Here is a 22,637-nt window from a genome sequence, read left to right as displayed (position 1 = left end):
GATTTAATAGTTTATTCTTAGAGTATATAAGCTATAGGAATTATATCCGCAATACGATATATTTTAAGTTTTCTCAGCATCTTTCTCTTAAGTTAAATCAATTAAAGGGTTGTTTGGGGGTGAAGGGGATGAGCTCAAAAATCGAAACTATATAATTTCAAGAGCTCATAAATAGCTCGTAATTCTGCCGCAAAAACCGATTCAATATTCCTATTTTTAAGTAGTGGGGGGGGGGCTGACTCAGCCCCCCCCCACTAGGGTATTAAATTCCTGCTCAGTGGAACGAGCTCAAAATTTTTAGTTTGCGGAATATGAGAGCTCATAAATAGCTCATAAATCAGGGCTATTTGTTTTTTAATTTTTGCAAGTGGGGGGGGGGGGGCAGCTCAACACGGGTATAGAAACATTTGCAACTGTACTTTTGCATTGTACATTGTAACATTGGTTATTTGGTTGATATATTAAATTTTATCTCTCGGTCTCGGTTTTCTAACAACACAACTTTTTTTTGAATCCAAAACGTTCGCCCCTTAGGTATACCTAATTAAATGTTCCGAATATAATATTTCTGGTCGTAATATTTTGTAATAAACAAAACTAAAACGTATCATTTTTAAATATTTTAGATTCATAACAAAGAAGAAAGAAGAAAACATAAAAGTAAACAAAACTTTTAGTAATAAAAGTAAGAGTAACTAAAACTTATTGTTATAAACAATTTAAACATGCTTATTAATAATACTAACTTCTTTGTCTTAACACCTGATCAATTTCAGTTTGAAACTAAATAAACTGATTATGAACATACAAGAACACAAATTATATAATACCTTTAAATTTCCAATTAAATACGATGAAAATGGAATTAATACAATCCCCAAAACAACCTTTTTTTTTCTTTTGAACTTTTATTTTATACAATAGACTTTTACATAAGAGTTTTAAGAGGATGTAAATGAATTTGTAAATCATATTTTCGAAATATCCTAGCGGTTCTGTTGTCGATGGCAGGTAGACCGTGGGTCGTGACATCAGACCCGTTTAAGCGTCCCTGAAGAAATTTGAATTTTATAGCATTTTCAAAGCCGCGTAATAAGCGCATGAGTAAAAATATTTGTTTTATTTGCATGCATGCGTTTTAAGATCATGTTACCTTATATTTTTTAATATTATTTTATTATTTAAAAATATATGCAAGTTCCCTATTAGCTGACGAACCGCATCAATCTTTTGCTGTGTGACTGCTGTTGTGGGTGCACCTGGCATGGATTCGTCGCTGAGACTGGAGCGACCACGTTGAAATTCGCAATACTAGCGGGAAATAGTTGACTGGTGTGATGCTTAATTCCCAAACACAGAAACCATTTCAGCGAGATATTGTTCAGAGACCAAAAATGTTCTCGGCTAAGATCCATTCTACCGACTTACTAATTTCAAAAATCCACTGTATCTACACGACTTGTATCAAGTCCAGAGAAATAAGATTTTTCTCGTGACACATCCCCCTCCAGGCCGAAACCAAATTTTTTGAGTAGTATGGACATCTATAATAATAACCTATATATGTTTCCTGCAGCCGATTTTGATGATATATGTACATGTACATAGTTATAAACAAATGAAGATCAAAAAACGGTAAATTTTCGGTCTATTACCAAAAAGTATTTTAAACAAATTTGAGAGTAAGAAACAGTAAGCATTTTAAACAAATTTGAGAGTAAGAAACTCATAAATCATGTAAAAAAACTTCAATATGGCGTTCGCTGAATATGTCTATCCTTATTGGTTGCTTAGAAAATTGCAAAATAAATCATAAATTTTGAGTTTATATAAATATTCATAACTTATGTAAACATGAACTTAGAACCTTCTTATTACACGAAATGCTGAGACTTCTGGTGCTTAAATCATACCCAAAATGTTAAAGCAATTGGTAAATTAGTTTAAAAGTTATTCAATTTGTTAATCCCAAATTCATTTTTTTTTGCAACACTATAAGTCAGAAAATTATGAGGTTACAATAATACTTCGGACAGTTTATGAAAGAAGAACATTTATACTATTAACGTAATTAAAAAAAAAATGACAAAAAGTAATTTTAAACAGTGTAAAATTATTTTGCAAAAACATGTTGATTTTGTGCTTACTTATAAACAATTAGAATAACTTTTTAACCGTTACCCGCAGAAATAGCTATTTGTATATCAAGGGAGGAAAGTGCTACTTTTCCTCCCGAGAATGAAGTTTACTGCCCGACGCGTAGCGGAGGGCAGTAATCATTCAAGGGAGGAAAAGGCACTTTACTCCCATGTTATACATATGGTTTTTCCACCTTCCTCAAATAACAAGTCATATTTTCAGTTTTACTTAATTTATTTATGTAACTAACCAACAAAATTTATTAGACCTAAAACTAACAAGTAGGTACAATATAACTGTCAACTGTCAAATATAAGTCAAATTATTAATGTAAACATTGTTAAATCAAAATAACAATATACTGTTTTTTACCATTCTGCAAAATACAGGGTGTTTTATAAATAAACGTTAAAACGATACTTACGTATAATATCAAATCTAAAATAGATATTGTACAGGGCGTCAATAAGTTATATTTCATAAATGAAATACCATGACGTCACTTTTACTTTTCCTCCCTAGGGACGAAAAATATTTTCCTCCCTAGGGACTAAAAGTACAACTTTGCTTCCTACAATCAGGTCCGGAAAAGTATACTTTCGGTAGAGGTAGCTGGAAATAGCTATTTGTATAACAAGGGAGGAAAATGCTACTTTTCCTCCCGAGAATGAAGTTTACTGCCCGACGCGTAGAGGAGGGCATTAATCATTCAAGGGAGGAAAAGGCACTTTACTCCCATGTTATACATATGGTTTTTCCACCTTTCTCAAATTAATAACAAGTCGTTTTTCATTTTTACTTAATTTATTTATGTAACTAACCAACAAAATTTATTAAAATTAAAACTAACAAGTAGGTACAATATAACTGTCAACTGTCAAATATAAGTCAAATTATTAATGTAAACATTGTTAAATCAAAATAACAATTTACTGTTTTTTACCATTCTGCAAAATACTGGGTGTTTTATAAATAAACGTTAAAATGTATAGATACTTACGTAATAGAAAATAGATATTGTACAGGGCGTCAATAAGTTATATTTCATGAATGACGTCACTTTTACTTTTCCTCCCTAGGGAGGAAAATATTTTCCTCCCTAGGGAGGAAAAGTACAACTTTGGTCCCTACAATCAGGTCCGGAAAAGTATACTTTCGGTAGAGGTAGGTGGAAAAATAATTTTTCTTAAAAGAGGTAGGGAGGAAAAGTAAAAGTGACGTTATAGTATTTAATTCATGAAATATAACTTATTGACGCCCTGTACAATATCTATTTTCTATTACGAAGTATCGTACATTTTAACGTTTATTTATAAAACACTCTGTATTTTGCAGAATGGTAAAAAACAGTAAATTGTTATTTTGATTTAACAATGTTTACATTAATAATTTGACTTATATTTGACAGTTGACAGTTATATTGTACGTACTTGTTAGTTTTAGTTTTAATAAATTTTGTTGGTTAGTTACATAAATAAATTAAGTAAAATTAAAAAATGACTTGTTATTAATTTGAGGAAGGTGGAAAAACCATATGTATAACATGGGAGTAAAGTGCCTTTTCCTCCCTTGAATGATTACTGCCCTCTGCTACGCGTCGGACAGTAAACTTCATTCTCGGGAGGAAAAGTAGCACTTTCCTCCCTTGTTATACAAATAGCTATTTTCATATTTAGAAAGACTGAATTTTTATACACATTTAGAATGAAAAACAATTTGTCGCCTAGGACAATTAGGGACGAAGTTAGCCCCCCTTTTTTAATTCACATGTTCTTGCAAAATAATTTTACAATATTTAGAATTATTTTTTGTCATTTTTTTAAATTAAATTAATAGTGTTAATCTTTTTCTTTCATAAACTATCCAGCGTATTACTGTAACTTTTTTTTTTCTGACTTATAGTGTTGTAAAAAAATGAATTTGGGATAAACAAATTAAATAACTTTTAAACTATTTTACCAATTGCTTTGAAATTTTAGGGTATGATTTAAGCACCAGAAGTCTCAACATTCCGTTTAATAAGAAGGTTCCAAGTTAATTTTTACATAAGTTACGAAAATTTATAAAAACTCAAAATTTATGATTTATTTTGCAATTTTCTAAGCAACCAAAAAGGATAGACATATTCAGCGAACGCCATATTGAATTTTTTATACGATATATGAGTTTCTTATTCTCAAATTTGTTTAAAATGCTTAACTTTTTGGTAATAGACGAAAAAAGCGAAAATTTACCGTTTTTTGATCTTCATTTGTTTATAACTATGTATATCATCAAAGTCAGCTGCAGGAAACATAAAGGTTATTATTATAGATGTCCCTACTACTCAAAAAATTTGGTTTCGGCCTGGAGGGGGTTATGTCACCAACAGGATATTTTTTTCCTTATTTCTCTGAACTAATCCAATGAAACTCTGGATTTATGTCAACAATAGATTGAGGTTACATTTGTGTCGGAAGGATTATTTATTGATGGCGCCTTCTAAACGGCTATACGTAGAACTAAAAAGACAAACCTCGTATTAATATATAATACTTTTCAGTGTCCTAGTTATAATAACCTCCAAGAAAACTCAACTCCATCAGGGGACCCGGTGATAGCACACTTTATCGCACATACAAAACCCGTAGTAGCTTTACAGTTCGATCCTAGCGGCATGTTACTTTTGACAGCCGACAAACGTGGCCACGATTTTCATCTATTCAGAATTCATCCACATCCAGGACGACCTCAGTTGACGTCTGTTCATCATTTGTACATTTTGCATCGAGGAGATACATCTGCGGTTGTCCAAGATATGTGCTTTTCGAAGGATTCAAGGTGGGCTTGTGTCAGCACTCTAAGAGGTACTACACACGTCTTTCCGGTTACACCGTATGGTGGGAATGTTGGAATGAGAACACACGCTACCTCACATGTTGTTAACAAGATGTCTCGATTTCATAGATCTGCAGGTAAGTTATTTCTTGTAATGGATATTACAATTGACTCTTATTCATTCCTTATAAATTGGCTTATAAATTGTAAAAGTCAGAGATAAAGGATGTTACCAGAAAGTGGTTCCAAGAAAGGTTTCAGATCTAAATCATTATTTGTTATTTTAATTTTATTTTAATAATGAATTTTGTATCTGGGACCTTTCTTCTTTTCCCTATTCATTCCCTTTATTTCACAGTATCACTATTTACAATAGTTTTTGAACAATATGTTAACGCGTATTTATTTTTTAGGTTTGTCAGTTGATGGGAGATCAAACAGTCCAATCTCGGTGATAGAAATGCCTAGTGTGTCTCATTATCCTTATCACAATCCAAGATTTCCGCCATATCCACATCCGACTGTAGTTAATCCCCTAGCTCAAATTAGGCAACCCATAGTGCTGCAAAACAGTGGGAATACCCCACCAAGACAGACGACAGGTTTGTAACAGGTTTTATCTTTAAGAGAATTATTACAAATTTGACAAATTTGGAGACAAAACTGAGAGATTGGACACAGTAAGGCTTGTTGTGTTGTTTCCAAAAATCAATTTGTAGTGGGAGCAAATATGGAGGATTTAAAGAAAGTTTCCATAGTAGGGGAAAGTTTTCCATACTTAAGTTTCCATGGAAAAATTTTACTTTACACTATAGATAAATATGTATACCCCAGGCTGTGGGTGAAAAAACGTGATATAATTCAGGAATTTTTGAAACCTATCAGGTGTTGTAAAGGACGATGCCAGGAATAACTTCTACTAAAATGTGACCAAAAACATTGTGAGCTTTTTTTTAATTGCGAGTTTCATTTGTTAAATTTGCAATTTTTAAAGATTTTTAATTTTGGAGCTTAGGATATTGATTCTAGAGAAAAACGTTTTAATAGAAAGTTGTAGTAAATTAAAAAACCTACAATTTGAGCTATGGTAAGTTTAATTTCGTTTACTGGTTATTGCAAAACAGCATGCGAAATGTCCAAAATGGCCGTTTTTTTACAATTGCGTTATTTATTGTACAAATAATTTTTTTTTATTTTTTAAAGCTTTAAAATGAAGATCTTTCAATTCCAAACATAAAAAAAATTGTAAGGCGGGATTAACGAATTTGTTGCTTAGATATTATAAATTGTTTATCCCAAGAGGTCAAATGTCGAAGGCTATAACTTTTTGAAGAAAACTCGTAGAGAGTTGTTGTAACATCCAATCTCCTTTTAAAGAGTTATATTTTCATATTCTGATGTAAATAAATGCGTAAAACATTTTTAAACCTCTAATTTTTTGTTTAAAAATAAGGGGCAAATTTCGTTATAAACATTTAGAGCTGAAGCGGCCCTGTACATCCTATGAGTTTCTAACTTACAGATTATTGTTGCTAAAGACAAAACGAAGATTTATAAAAAAATAAAAAAAATTACAACCAACTGAAGCCGAGATAATTGTTTATTTTTTCTTAAATCGTAGTGCCTTTATTTATAACAATTAAGAAATTATTTTACAGTCATTGACTAAAGAAAGACTTATATTATCTTAAAATAAAAATTATTATAAACTATAATTACATTTAATTATTAAAAATTATTTTTAAAATCGGTGCTTTTGCGAGCGGCCGAATTTTGCAAATCGCCCGGCTCGCTTCAAATCCGCGCGCTCGGAAAATTTTTACGTAACTGGTATTAAATTTTGACCGAAAACAATTTAATAATATTACCATTATAATATGCAGTGTATTTACCACTGTATTTGTTTTTCTTGATAAACTTTTATATGTGAAATAATATTACAAAAATGATACATATAACTATATTTTTAATTTTTGCATTGTTATATAAATATAATAATAATGTTACTTCTTATTATACAATATAAAACTTTTTCTTTTTGTAGTGACTATCCGTTTTGGATGTTGGCGACCATCATGGCAATTTGGCAAACCACATTTGGAAACTGAGAACCAGGAAGGCAAAGGATTACCTTGCTAGAAAATTTACGTACGTCGTTCAACACAACAACTACAAATCTTTTTAGAGCAGCAGTACCGATTTAGTGTGCAAGTACAGATTGCCATGATGGTCGCCAACATCCAAAACGGATAGTCATTACAAGAAGAAAAAGTTTTATATTGTATAATAAGAAGTAACATTATTATTATTATATTTATATAACAATGAAAAAATTAAAAATATAGATATATATTTCATATTATATATGTATCATTTTTGTAATATTATTTCTTCAGAAATGAGATTTCTCATATAAAAGTTTATCAAGAAAAACAAATACAGTGGTAAATAGACTCTATATTATAATGGTAATATTATTAAATTGTTTTCGGTCAAAATTTAATACAAGTTACGTAAAAATTTTCCGAGCGCGCGGATTTGAAGCGAGCCGGGGCCTCGATTTTTGACCCTTCGCTTCGTTATCGAACGTATTCGCTTCGTATCTGTTTAGTATACCAAGCGAATACGCTCGATAACGAAACGAAGGGTCAAAAATCGAGGCCCGGGCGATTTGCAAAATTCGGACGCTCGCAAGCACCGATTTTAAAAATAATTTTTAATAATTAAATGTAACTATATTTTATAATTATTTTGATTTAAGATAATATAAGTCTTTCTTTAGTCAATGACTGTAAAATAATTTCTTAATTGTTGTAAATAAAGGCACTACGATTTAAGAAAAAAGAATCAATGATCTCGGCTTCATTTGGTTGTAGAAAATTTTTATTTTTTTATAAATCTTCGTTTCGTCTTCAGCAACAATAATCTGTAAGTTAGAAACTCATAGGATGTACAGGGCCGCTTCAGCTCTAAATGTTTATAACGAAAATTGCCCCCTTATTTTCAAGCCCAACATTTAGCTCGGCTTCAGTTGGTCGTAGAAATTTTTTATTTTTTTATAAATCTTCGTTTCGTTTTTAGCAACAATAATCTGTAAGTTAAAAACTCATAGGATGTACAGGGCCGCTTCAGCTCTAAATGTTTATAACGAAATTTGCCCCCTTATTTTCAAACCCAAAAATTAGAAGTTTAAAAATTTTTTACGCATTTATTTACATCAGAATATGAAAATATAACTCTTTAGAAGGAGATTGGATGTTTCACCAACTCACTACGATTTTTTTTTTCAAAAAGTTATAGCATGATAAACAATTTATAATATCTAAGCAACAAATTCGTTAATCCGGCCTTACAATTTTTTTTATGTTTGGAATTGAAAGATCTTCATTTTAAAGCTTTAAAAAATAAAAAAATTATTTGTACAATAAATAACGCCATTGTAAAAAACGGCCATTTTGGACCTTTCGCAGGCTGTGTTGCAATAACCAATAAACGAAATTAAACTTACCATAGCTCAAATTGTAGGTTTTTTAATTTACTACAACTTTCTATTAAAAAGTTTTTCCCTAGAATCAATATCCTAAGCTGCAAAATTAAAAATCTTATTTCAAATTTAACAAATGAAAATCGCAATAACAAAAAAAGCTCACAATATTTTTGGTCACATTTTAGTAGAAGTTATTCCTGGCATCGTCCTTTACAACACCTGATAGGATTCAAAAATTCCTGAATTATATCCTGAAATCGACCTATTTTTCACCCACAGCCTGGAGTAGTAGTAGATAACTATAGAACCAACGAAATAGAAACTGAGATGAAAAAATTTGTATTTAAAAATCCTTTCACCATATAAAATATTCTATTCATTGAACATTACTAAAGGCTATGCCCTATATCGTATATTTTTTTAATCCAATTCGTTTAGTATCTTATAGACATTTATGAATCCTTTTCATTATGTCTTGTAATTCTGGAAACATAGTCGAGTATTAGAGAATTAAAAGAAGTAAGAAGCAAGGTCATTTGACGTAGGTAACAGGTTTGGAAAAAACCTGATTTTTAATGTATGATCCCAAAATACCAAAATCTAAAGGAGTTAATTCAGGAGGGCGAGCTGGCCAACGAAACGGACACTGATTGGTAATACATCTATCATCAAGCATGTCGTAAATATGCTGAACAACATGCCCAAAGTTATAAGGAGGTGCTCTATTTTGCTGATACCAAGCTGAAGCCACCTCTCCATTTCTTAAAGTATGTAATGCCGGTCGTATGGCTGTTTCTAAAAGGTGCAATGCTGTAATTTTTTACTATTAAAATTGCAATGCTACAATTTTACTGCACAAAAAATATTAAAACTCCAACTTTCTTGGAAATAATGTTCTCTACTAACATCAACTAACATGTGGATTTTCATATAACTTTTTTTATTAAGTTTTCTTCCTCTTGCGTCTTCATTAAAAGCCATGCACAGACTTGTACCCTTCGAGGAAGATCACAGAATTGTCACAGATCGTGTGATACAGAAGTGTTGCACCAAATGATATGAATAAATTAGGTTCCATTTAAAATAACAAAGTTGGCATTTACTTCCGGTATAACCGGAAGTGCCACATTCAGGACAACGTTCTATTTCAATTCAGCGTCATCCAAAATCTCCAGTTTCGTAATTTCAGATTTTTAACATAACTAACCACAATCAGTTTTAGGTTTAAAACAGACAAACCACTCTGCAGCGCTACTATTAGACCAGGGTAATAAGCTGGAAATAGACCATGTTCGGGACACTCAAAGATCCAGGTAGCTGACTACTTTTTTAGTTATTGTATACCTATAGGATGAAAACCTACCTGTTTTCTGCCTAGAGTTCGAGTCCGTTTTTAATTATTAACAATTTAGTGAAAAAATCGCGATTTTTTCGATTTTTTGCACCCCTTTCAAAAGCTAAATAGTTGACATAAAATTACAAAATTTAATTTTTTAGAACATTAAAAAACCTTCAAAATGCCGATTTTTGAAAGTTAAAAAGTTAATTTGTTGCTACGCAAACTGCAAAATAAGTGAAAATCCTTATTTGTTAATATCTTTTACTAAAACTACCTTAGAACTTTAGTGTTTCACCCAAAGTTGGGTATTGGGGTACTTAACAAACCCTCAAAATTTGAGACCGATCCATTAATTAGTTTAAGAGTTATTCCAATTGTTTATCCCAGAGACCTTTATTTTGCAATTACATAAGACATAAAATAATGAAGATAGGGCAATTCTGAGTATGCCAAATGAAAGTAGAAAACTCATACTATCAAAATGTACTAAAAAACGATAAAAAGATTATCTAATATAGTCAAAAATCCTAATGCCAAATTTGTGAAATTTTGTAGTTTAAAAACATTTGGAATAACTTTAAAAATATTGTCTGTAAAAAAAGTCATTTTACATATTACAAAAGCAGCTATTTTACACGAATTTTTGAAAATGTAGTTTAACTGATGACTAGTCGTGGTAAGTGAAGGGGGAGCTGGGAGCCGACAAATGCACGAATTCAAAAACTAAAAAAAGCAACTTAAAACTACTATCATTTTCTCTATCTCGGGATCTACTGAATATATTTTGATAGTTCTTTTTTTAATTGGTATGTAATTTTTCTGTACATTACAAATATGTAATTTGTCTAGACATTTATTAATTAATAAACAGTTTAATTTGTTTAAACAATTTTTGAAAAAATAATTTTTTCCCAAAAATCCATGATTTTAATCATACTATCCCTATTAATCATAGAAAAAGTTAAGGTATACTTGATTAAATAAATTATCTTCAATAAATAATTATCTAATAAAAATCATTTATTTATTAAAGTGTACTTTAACTTTTTCTGTGATCATTAATGACTATCATTAAAAAAATAGATTTTTGTAAAAAAATATTTTTTCAAGAATTGTTTAAAGAAATTAGACTGCTTATTAATTAATAAATTTATAAACAAATTGCCTATTTGTAATGTACGTAAAAATTACATACCAATTAAAAAAAGAAAGATCAAAATCCATTGAGTTGATCCGGAGATACAGCAATTGATCGGAGATTATATTCGTTTGAAATTGCTTTTTCGGTATTTTAACTCGCTGGATTTGTAGGTTCCCCCTAGTAATCGTTTGCACTACATTTTTGAAAAATCGTAGAGGGTGCTGTGAAGGTATAATGTTTGTGCAGTTTTTTTAAGAAAAAATTCAAATCCCCTTCTTTAAAATGGCATTAATGAGATTCCTTAATTATTATAAACAAATTAGCTGTGAATTAAAAAAAACATATGGCTAACTTTGTCCCAAATGAGCCCAGGCTAAATTTTTTTATTTGAAAATTCTAAAATACTATCTTTTCGAATATATAAAAAGATTGTTTCAACGGACAACATTTTTAAAGTTATTTAATTTGGCATACTCAGAATTGCTCCATCTTCATTATTTTCTGTCTTATCTTATTGCAAAATAAAGGTCTCTGGGATAAACAAATAGAATAACTCTTAAACTAATTAATGGATCAGTCTCAAATTTCGAGGGTTTGTTAAGTACCACAATATCCAACTTTGGGTGAAACACTAAAGTTCTAAGGTAGTTTTAGTAACATTTATTAACAAATAACGATTTTCACTTATTTTGCAGTTTGCGTAGCAACAAATTAACTTTTTAACTTTCAAAAATCGGAATTTTGAAGGCTTTTCAATGTTCTAAAAAACTGAATTTTGTAATTTTATGTCAACTATTTAGTTTTTGAATGAAGTGCAAAAAATCGAAAAAATCGCGATTTTTGCACTAAATTGTTAATAATTAAAAAACGGACGCGAACTCTAGGCAGGAAACAGGTAGGTTTTCTCCCTATAGGTCTATAATAACTAAAAAATTAGTCAGCTACCTGGATCTTTGAGTTTCCCGAGAAAATCCTTATTACCCTGGACTATATATGGATCCACAAAGTAGCTTCCGATGATTAGCCGTAAATTTTTATGTAAATTATACGTGCCATTCCACACGAGCGGCAGTAGCTGCTCACTGTCGGCGATCCTCACTACTGTGGCGTCCATTACAAAAGCATTGAGGCTACAAAACCGCCTGTTTCAGCCACTGTGTGGATCCACAGAGTAGAGCTGCAGAGTGGTTCGTCTGTTTTAAACCTTAAAACTTATTGCGTCACACCCTGCATATGTTTTCAAAGCATTTCTACTTTTACTTTAATTATAAACAAATCATATTTTAGGTCGCCAAAGATTGCCATCTGCATCAGAGGAAAACATCTCTCTTCGACTGGTCACTTGCTTCGGGGCTCCACGAGCACTCATTGACATGACCCGCGATAGTTCAATAATCAAGAACACCAAACCTATTGACTCTCTCTTTGTCATGTCCTGTCTGGGAACTCTTATACAGTATGATCTCGATCCTCACCAGCAATCCAACATACCGAAAGAACGAGTCTCCAGTGACACTCCCATTGAACTCACAGTTACAGCTAGAGCGCAATGGTTGTTGCAGAGAAAAACTGGTGGAGTAGATCTGGTGCCACCCATGACGAAAGAGAATCTTAATTTCGTTAAACAGGATAAGGTGGAAGTTAAGAGTAATAAACCGGATTATAATGATGAGCATTGGTTGTCGCAAGTGGAGATTATTACACATGCAGGACCTCACAGGAGGTTGTGGATGGGACCACAGTTTACTTTTAAAACATATAAAACCATTGCCGGGTAAGTTTTTATATATTGATTTGTATTTGACACCTATATTGTAAGACTTGTGAAACATATATATTTTAAAAAATGTTTCATAATAAATGCAATTTTTAATCATACTCATCTCCTACTATAAGATTGATTATATCTGTAACTACAATTTATTATTTTAACAATTTTCATTCACATTTAAATAAAAATATTTCCCTTCAATATGTACAACAACCAATACAAAGTCCAAATAAAATTTGACCTAGATTTTAATTTTCTGCATATATTTCTGTATACCAATTAAAAATTTAATTTTCTTCTCTCTCATCACCACCTGTTTTATCTTTATCATTATTAAAGATCTGTTCACATTCTTCTTTTCAATTAATTTGATCAGTGTAATTTTATAGTCAATTTTTAGTTAACAGTTAAATACAAATAATTTTAAATTCTAAATTCTGTAAAACACATTTGTCTTTTTCTTTTTTAAAAACAATAGATTTATATATCAGACATTTCAGGTATTAAAATCTCTATCACATCGTTGTTTTGGTTCATGACCTTATGTTGAAACTTTTGAAAATCGACTACCTTTTCCTTAACTGTCACTGTCACGACAAGTAGTTCCTTACCACAGAATAAATAACCACACAGAAGCGAAACTCCTGCCGAAAACGGTAACATAATTTTCATGCTCATGTATCAGTAACTGGTGCAACCTCACTTTTGCGACTGACGTGACAGTTGTTTATAGTTAAATTTTATATTTATATATATGTTTTATTTTATTTATATTTTATACCACTGGATAAGGAAATGAGTCTATACTCGCAATCTTATAGTTTGTATGTTATTTATTAGTTGTTACAATCAAGGGGCAACCGGTTTCGAAGCTTACATTTTATGCTTCATCATCAGGCCCAGTACATATAGTCTTCACATATACAAACTACTAGCTAAAATTAACAAAAAGACAAAATGTACATACATATAAAAATATAAAAACAACTATGTCTAGGTTGTGAAAAAAAAACATACAATAAAGCAAACCAACTGTGGAGTATTGAACTCAGGGTTCCATAAGGTGTATATTGGGACTTTCTTTTATTGGGAGTGACCAGTCTGATGTAAATTGCTTGGTATATAAATTTTTATATATACTACCATCAATCGTTAAGTGCTTAAGGGTTGATGGAGTCTAGACAAGAGGGTATAAATGATCAAAATACACATAAAGTTTTTTGCAATAGGTATGTACTTACATATCAGTATTTGGAACTGTTCTACAGCCAAATATATTGTTCCGGAAGTCACCAGCCCCATCAAAAAGCAGACAAGTTTTAGTTTTGGATCTTATGTTGCAAATGTTGAATTTTTGTATCTACAGTTGGTTTTTTGTCTTAAAACTTTTTCAATGCAGTTGTTCTCTTTAATTTTTAGTTGTTTTTTTTAATTTTGTTTGTAATGTTTGTATTGGTGTAAAAACATTTAAATATAAAAATTGGACATCACTCACAAATTAACATTCACAAAATTTTTTTTTAAAAAGAGGGGTTTCTCAGGATGCAATGGAGGTATTTTATTTTTTCTATTTCCTATATGTCAATCAAAAGTAGTGGGAAATCTGACATATAAGAAATAGAAAAAATAAAATACCTCCATGCCATCCTGAGAAACCCCTCTTTTTTAAAAAATTTTTTGTGAATGTTAATTTGTGTGTGATGTCCAATTTTTATATTTAAATGTTTTTACACCAATACAAACATTACAAACAAAATTAAAGAAAACAACTGCATTGGAAAAGTTTTAAGACAAAAAACCAACTGTAGATACAAAAATTCAACATTTGCAACATAAGATCCAAAACTAAAACTTGTCTGCTTTTTGATGGGGCTGGTGACTTCCGGAACAATATCTTTGGCTGTAGAACAGTTCCAAATACTGATATGTAAGTACATACCTATTGCAAAAAACTTTATGTTTATTTTGATCATTTATACCCTCTTGTCTAGACTCCATCAACCCTTACGCACTTAAGGATTGATGGTAGTATATATAAAAATTTATATACCAAGCAATTTACATCAGACTGGTCACTCCCAATCAAAGAAAGTCCCAATATACACCTTATGGAACCCTGAGTTCAATACTCCACAGTTGGTTTGCTTTATTGTATGTTTTTTTTTCACAACCTAGACATAGTTGTTTTTATATTTTTATATGTATGTACATTTTGTCTTTTTGTTAATTTTAGCTAGTAGTTTGTATATGTGAAGACTATATGTACTGGGCCTGATGATGAAGCATAAAATGTAAGCTTCGAAACCGGTTGCCCTTGATTGTAACAACTAATAAATAACATACAAACTTTAAGATTGCGAGTATAGACTCATTTCCTTATCCAGTGGTATAATGAACTCGCATTAGCAACCCTTTCATCATTTATATTTTATAGTTAAATTTTATATTTCATATTTAATTAATAACTACTTGTCAAAAATATTACCTAATTTGGAATGGTCTATTCCTTTTAGAACATCAAGTTCTATTCTGTAACTGGTGCACAAGGTCAAATATTTCGGTCCCAACAAAATCAACGGAAACGACAGTCAGATTCGCTTCTGTGTGGCTATTTATTCGGTGTCCTTACAAACTTTTGACACTTGGCAGACCTCGGCCCAAGATGGTTGTTAGGGTTCTCGTTTAGAGTCTCACCATGTTCCCGGAGGTATTCTTTTAAGATCGGCGTTTAGCCTTTCCAATTTCACAACACTATAATGTAGATTGGATTATAAGTACAACCATTGTTTGGTTCTGGGGCTAGTTAGCAAATATATATGAGTAAGTAATCATAACCACATTTTTAACTTTCATAATTTCAACCATCTTTTCAATTTTAATAGTGGGATTACTTATTCTATTTTATATTCACACATGATGGACTGATATGTCCGAAAACGTTCTGAATGAACGTTTATTCGTTTAAATTTTATTAAATATACCTTTTACATAGAAGTGGTTTTTACTTCATGTTAGAGTTTTGTAACTATGTGGTATACAGCCAACCCAGGAAACTACCCCTTTTAGTTTATACAGGGTGAGCCATAACTATAGGGACATAGACTAAGGACAGGTTATTTGGACCAAAATATGGCTATTGGGCCAAATATGCCTTAATAAAATGTTGCTGAGAAAAAAGATACAGGGTGTTAAAGTTAATTTTTGTTTTTCGTTTTTTGCTAATAGTTTCCCTGTATATTTATAAATTGCTATCAAAATTGGCACAGAGGCATAATCTTAGACAAGAAATAGTATTTTATCTACAATTTTACGTTTTGTCATTGAGGGCGCCACGTGGATCATTCCTGATGATCAAATTGAGTCTAAACTTTTTCTGATGAAACTTTTTAGTAATTTTTATTAGAAAATATGACGTAAACATCATTTTTACGTAAAATTGGTACTCTTGTTTAAACATGATAATTTCAACCGTTTTCGATAAAAACGCAGTCGAACTGCTTAGAGTCTTAAAAAAGGATTTCAAATATTATTTCATTTATGAAAAGTATGCTTTGGACTGTCAGATAATTGTTGTTGGTAAATGTCATTTGTTCAGAGTAAATTATTTTTGATGTGACAGTGTAGTGTAGTGTTGCATTTTTTAAAAGTAATCATTACTTTTTTGATTGAAATGCCTCGTCACAATCATTTCAGTTGCAACTTTGTTTATTAGTTTGGTATTTGATATCCCCTTCTGAGTTCATGAAATCTTTAATTGCGTTTTTATCGAAAACGGTTGAAATTATCATGTTTAAACAAGAGTACCAATTTTACGTAAAAATGATGTTTACGTCATATTTTCTAATAAAAATTACTAAAAAGTTTCATCAGAAAAAGTTTAGACTCAATTTGATCATCAGGAATGATCCACGTGGCACCCTCTATGACAAAACGTAAAATTGTAGATAAAATACTATTTCTTGTCTAAGATTATGCCTCTGTGCCAATTTTGATAGCAATTTACAAATATACAGGGAAACTATTAGCAAAAAACGAAAAACAAAAATTAACTTTAACACCCTGTATCTTTTTTCTCAGCAACATTTTATTAAGGCATATTTGGCCCAATAGCCATATTTTGGTCCAAATAACCTGTCCTTAGTCTATGTCCCTATAGTTATGACTCACCCTGTATATTGTAAGACTTCTTTATTTCCTGAAAATAAATAGTGTTATGATATTACTGAAACACGGGTTCCTCTTCCACGTTCCCGTTTCACGGCAAAAATTTTTAAGGTGACATCTTCTGTGGCAGTTTCTACAGTTGTCATTGGCAACGTTATTAAAAAAATCAAAGCTTTTGTATTTTATGGTTAGTAATTTCATGTTGTCTTCTTTGAATTAAAACAACTAATGCAAAAAAAATATTTTCTGTTGTAGAGCTTCCAAAAAATAATTGTTTTATGCAAATTGGCAACGTGTTGTAAAATTTGCCTACTTCTGTATGGCATACGGAATAAAACATACATTGTAACGGGCATGTTGTACGTAATGTAGACCTCTGCGAATTTACATGTGATCGTCTAAGTCGCTTTTCAAACGTTGACGTGTGTGTACACTTCAAAGTGCAGTAAGTGAATATTATATAAATGGAAACTTCACCAGTGAAAGCTGCCCAGGTTGTTGCATAATTACGAGAGCGCTATAGTCAGAGGAGTGTCGCCCGTCGCCTCCTTATAACGCAGCCTGCAGTCTCAAGGGCTTACCGCCGAAACCAAAGGACCGGTAGCTATAGTCAACGACCAGGTTCGGTTGGGCGACTTGTAATATCAGAGAGGGATGATCGATTCATTGTCCTGAGTGCCTTGCAGAATCAGCACGCGACAGGAGTTGAGCTTCGACAATCCTTGAGGAATGTTCGAGGTTTCACCGTCACTCAGTGGATAGTTAGACGATTCAAGTCTGCCACTTTGACTCCCAGACAAGCTAACACAGGGCCAAATTCAACGCACGTCAGAAAAAAGTTGCCCGAGAACACGTCATTGGGACTTTGGCCACTGGAGCAGAGTTTTATTCTCTGACGAGAGTCGAATGTGCCTGTAAAGCAAGAAGACAGCAGACGCCACGGTCATCTGAGGCCCGGAGAACCATTTGCCCAGCATTGTCAAAACAGTGAGCTATGGAGGTGGTTCGTGTATGTTTTGGGGTGGTATATCTTTAGAACGAAAAATAAAGCTTGTGTTCGTGCCCGGTGGTGGTCGAGTAGGGAGTTAGACAGCGGATTGTTACATTACGGATATTCACTAAGACCATATTGTTCCTGCGCCGGCTACATAGGCGAAGGCGTCATGCTAATGCATGATAACGCTCGATGTCACAGCCCGTATTACCTGGCCAACATCAATATAACAACAATGGACTGGCCTCCATTGAGTCCGGATATGAATCCCATCGAGCACCTATGAGCTGAGCTCAAACGCAGGGTTCGGGTCCGTAATCCATCACTAGCGACCGGGGCGTAGGGCGTAGCTAAAACTGCATTAAATGAAGGTGGGAAGCCATTCTTCAGGAATCAGTCAGAAACTTAAAAAGGTCTTTAAGATCTCGCATGAAAAGTGTAATACAACGCAGAGGAGGAAATACTCAGTATTTCTTATGTTAATTTACTTTTATATTCATTCATTTATAACATGTTTTCTCACATACAATATTAAGTTCACAATATTTTACTTCTAATTTTACATATATTTATATGGTGTCCCAAAAGTAGCGGAACGGTCGAATATTTCGTGAACTGAACATCCGATCGAAAAACTGAAAAATACGTGTTCAATAATTTTCAAAAATATATCAATGACACCAAACATGTCCCCCCACTCCATCTCCTGGATGTGGGGTGGAGGTAACTTTAAAATCTTAAATAGAAACCCCCAGTTTTTATTGCAGATTTGGATTCATTACGTAAGAGTAAGTAACTTTTATTCGAGACATTTTTTCGAATTGTAGGTAGATGGCGTTATAATTGGAAAAAACAGTTTATCGTGATACCATAGGTAAATTATAGAAAATGTCTTATATCTCGAGAAAGATACTTCCAAATAAAAAACCAAAAAATATGTGTTTGATATTTTTCAAAAACCTATATCAAATAACACCAAACATGACCCCTCCCCACCCCTGGAGGTGGGGAGGGGAGTAACTTTAAAATCTTAAATAGGAGCCCCATTTTTGATTGCAGATATGGATTCCTCATGAAAAAATTATTGTTGATAGATTCGCAAAATTAAATTCCGACAGAGGGCGCTCAAAATCTCAAAGATGGACGATAACTAAAGGAAAACAATGAATTTGTCATTTGATTTCGAAGTCGTTAAACGTTGAATATAAATCATTTACACGGGTTTTTTGCCAAAGTAACCACTAATTTTTACCACTAAGACATTTTAAGGGTTAAAGAAGACTCAAATTATGTTTCATCTGTATGCATTCATTAAAATTTGATGCTAACTACTGATTTGTTTTTACCTTTTTTTCATTAACTAGAAACTATCAATAATTCAAATATTTGCATCTGCGATAATCATAATTTAATGTAAGGAACTCTTACAATGCTTTCATATTAAGCTATCGATATATTTGTTCAATTTCTTTATAAAGAAACATTTTATTAAATTAAAGTTGCCATTACTTTTTATCCTGCTCGATATACACAGTCCAGCAAAAAAATCTGGTCCCTGATAATTACACAGCGTTTTAAAAATTATTAATCTATCTTACAATTTCTAATATTGTTTTTTAGTTTAGTTAATAGGTACACTACAATTTATTTTACACTAATAGATAACAATTTTTAATTAAATAAAACTGTAAACTAAGTAGGTGAACTTATTTTATAATAATTGTTTTGGAAATTATTATGAGGTGGTCGGAATATTTTACACAAAAACGTACACTTCCCGTCATAAAAAACTGGTAACTTTTTTTCCCAATGTAAATCTGTGTTCAGACTGGATACAATAGTTCGTGAATCACTTCGTTGTTGCCATAACAGGTAACGGAATTGCACTAAATCTGAATACAAAAAATGACGTTTAAAAATGTATAAATAGGATATGTTAGATAGGTATTATTTTTATCACTACCAATTGACCATCATTGAAGAAACCTGGGAAAGCTTGGACGAAGATTAAAATTTATAACTAAATTTATTTCTCAGTGCCCAGAAGATTACAAGAAGTGATTAATAATAATGGAGCTATGACAAAATATTAATATTTCAGCAGTTTCGAATTGTAATACATACATTTAAATTCCACACTTGTTCACTGTAAAAGTTATTCATATTGTATTAATTTCAAATCAATTTTTTTATTTTCCCCGTGTGCTTATTCTAGCATCCTACAACTCAATAGAGTTTTGTATTTACAGTACAATTTACGAGAAAACAATCACGCTTCTCGATTTTAATTTAAACATAATAAGTTAAAGTTATGTCTAGATTTATTAACTACATATCATTATTTTTGAATTGAAATATTTTCATAAATTATAATAAAACACGAATCAATGTATGGGTACTTAATTGAGATGACTGGCAACGTTGCCCTAGAAATTAGAATGACACATTTGACAAGATCAACTTACACAACTTGAAAAACGCGATTTTCGGTTATAAGAGTTGTACCAGTTTTTTTGACGCGAAGTGTACATGCTGTGCACCGAATATATACTACATTTTATTTATTTATTTAATTTTACAGTCGTTTAAACATTAAAACAATACTACGTTTAATACAACCATTAAATTAAGAAAATGTGTAATTTGGCATTGGTTAGTTCACTTCATTACGTAGAGTATAATAGGAATGAATACTTAGGAACACTGCAATAGTTTTTTCAAGTCGAAATCATTGTAAATTATAATATAAACTGACCGCAAATATGTACATAAATTCATGTCAAAGTCAATGTTTTCCTGGAGTTGGTGCTTTTGAAATTCGGCACCAGGCGTCGCCCACTTTGCGGTTCCTCGCCAATAGCGCTATAATCGGAAAAATACGATCTATTAGCGCCATCTATCAACAATTCTAAAAAATGTTTCGAATAAATGTTACTTTTTCTTTCCTGAGGAATTCAAAACTGCAATAAAATCTGGGGTTCCTATTTAAGATTCTCGAGTTACCTCCCGCCCCAGCTCCAGGGTGTGGAGTGGGGGTCGTATTTGGTATAACTCAATAGGTATTTGAAAAATATTAAACACGTGTTTTTTGGGTTTTCATTTGCAAATGCATTTCTCGGGATATTAGACCGTTTCTGTAATAATTTACCTATGGTATCACGGTAAATCGTTTTTTCCGATTATAGCGCCATCTATCCACAATTCGAAAAATGTCTCGAATAAAAGTTGCTTACTTTTACGTAAATAATCCAAATCTGCAATAAAAACTGGGGGTTTACATTTAAGGTTTTAAACTTCCTCCCCACCCCACCTCCAGGGGGTAGAGTTGGGGGTCGTGTTTGGTGTCGTTCGATAGATTTTTGAAAATTATTGAGCACGTATTTTTCAGTTTTTCGATCCGATGTTCATTTCGCGAAATATTCGACCGTTCCGCTACTTTTGGGACACAGTTTTGGGTGTCGAAACGTTAATAAAATTATTTTTTTTTATTTAATTGTGGCTTATTTTTCATTTAAATACTTAATAATAAAAATGCCACAAGGAAATAACTTCAGAACAACCTTAGGACACAGTGTAGTCAAAAAATATAACCTATTTTACTTTTAAGTCAATTTTTTTGCTCGCAAAAGTAGTTTTAATTAATTAAAAAACATTTTAGGTCTCCCCTGTCAGTAGGAGAATCTCAACCTATCGATTTGGGTCACTCCAAACCCATCAATATGCCGATAACGAAAGCAAACGCTGTTCTGATAGAATCAAGTTCTGCCTCGAGCTGCGAACAACATCTGCTGGAGAATTACCATAGAACTTTGGAAGAAGGAGGAGGAGTAGGGGAGTTGCAATTGAAAGAGGATCTGGCCGACGCAATGTTGGAATCGCCCGGATTAAGAGATACTGGTAAGTTGACAATGATGAATGTGAAGTTTTCTTTTCGATGTTTTCTTTTGATAGTTTTTTATAACGTAGCTTACGCACGATTATTTCATTTTCTTACAAAATTATTGATTGGGTCCTTTATAATTAGTTAAGGCTGTGAGGTATGAGAAACGTTTTTGATTTGGTTTTATTGCGGATTCCTGTTAAAAAATTTCCCATTTAAACAAATTTGAAGGGCGTCGGGCCAAATTTTTGGACAGAAATAATTTTTTTAAACAAATTCCAAAACTCACCTTTTTCTCCCCCGAAAACATTTTTTTAGGTTTTTTTGGGCCATTTTAAACAAAAAAGGTCTGTTGTTATTTGTACCTAAAGCTAACAGTTTTCTAAAAAGATTAAATATTCTAAAGATTAATTGGGGTTTATTTCAAGTTAGAGTGTTGTTGTTTAATTATTAATTATGCGAGTCTTCTCAATTTTTAAGCTCCGCACGATTAGGTGCGTCTCTGTCGCACTTATACATATTATACGTAATTACGCAAACAAATACCCAACACATTTTTAATAAACAACAACAACATAAACAATAACTGTCTAAATTGAAATAAACCTTGATTATTCTTTAATCTTTAAACTTTTTAGAAAACTATCAACAAGATAACAAGAAACCTTTTTTTTGTTTATAATGATCCAAAAAAAAAACAAAAAATGTTTTTCGGAGTAGAAAAAAGTGAGTTTTGGAATTTGTTAAAAAAAATTTTCTGTCCAAAAATGTCTCCGACAACCTTCCGATTTCTTTAAAGGGAACATTTCTAATAGTCCAGGCTGTATCTTCGCCCCGTTAGCCTTTATTTATTTCGATTCGATTTTTTTTACAAACTCAAAAAGCGGTTCTTATAACAAATCCAC

The 22,637-nt window shown here is 31.9% G+C and overlaps 1 protein-coding gene across 1 annotated transcript in view; it reads left to right on the top strand.

The window, feature by feature from the left end:
- LOC114334498 (breast carcinoma-amplified sequence 3 homolog) overlaps positions 1–22,637 on the top strand; it is a 106,399-nt gene that overhangs the window by 40,042 nt on the left and 43,720 nt on the right. Inside the window, exons 6-9 of the mRNA XM_028284545.2 lie at positions 4,682–5,093; positions 5,370–5,558; positions 12,211–12,697; positions 21,511–21,749. Coding sequence (XP_028140346.2) covers positions 4,682–5,093; positions 5,370–5,558; positions 12,211–12,697; positions 21,511–21,749 — 1,327 coding nt within the window. The remainder of the gene's footprint in view (positions 1–4,681; positions 5,094–5,369; positions 5,559–12,210; positions 12,698–21,510; positions 21,750–22,637) is intronic.

This window comes from Diabrotica virgifera, chromosome 5 (assembly GCF_917563875.1).
Source record: "Diabrotica virgifera virgifera chromosome 5, PGI_DIABVI_V3a".
Taxonomy (NCBI): Eukaryota; Metazoa; Arthropoda; class Insecta; order Coleoptera; family Chrysomelidae; genus Diabrotica; species Diabrotica virgifera.
This window is presented reverse-complemented; position numbering and strand designations above follow the sequence as displayed.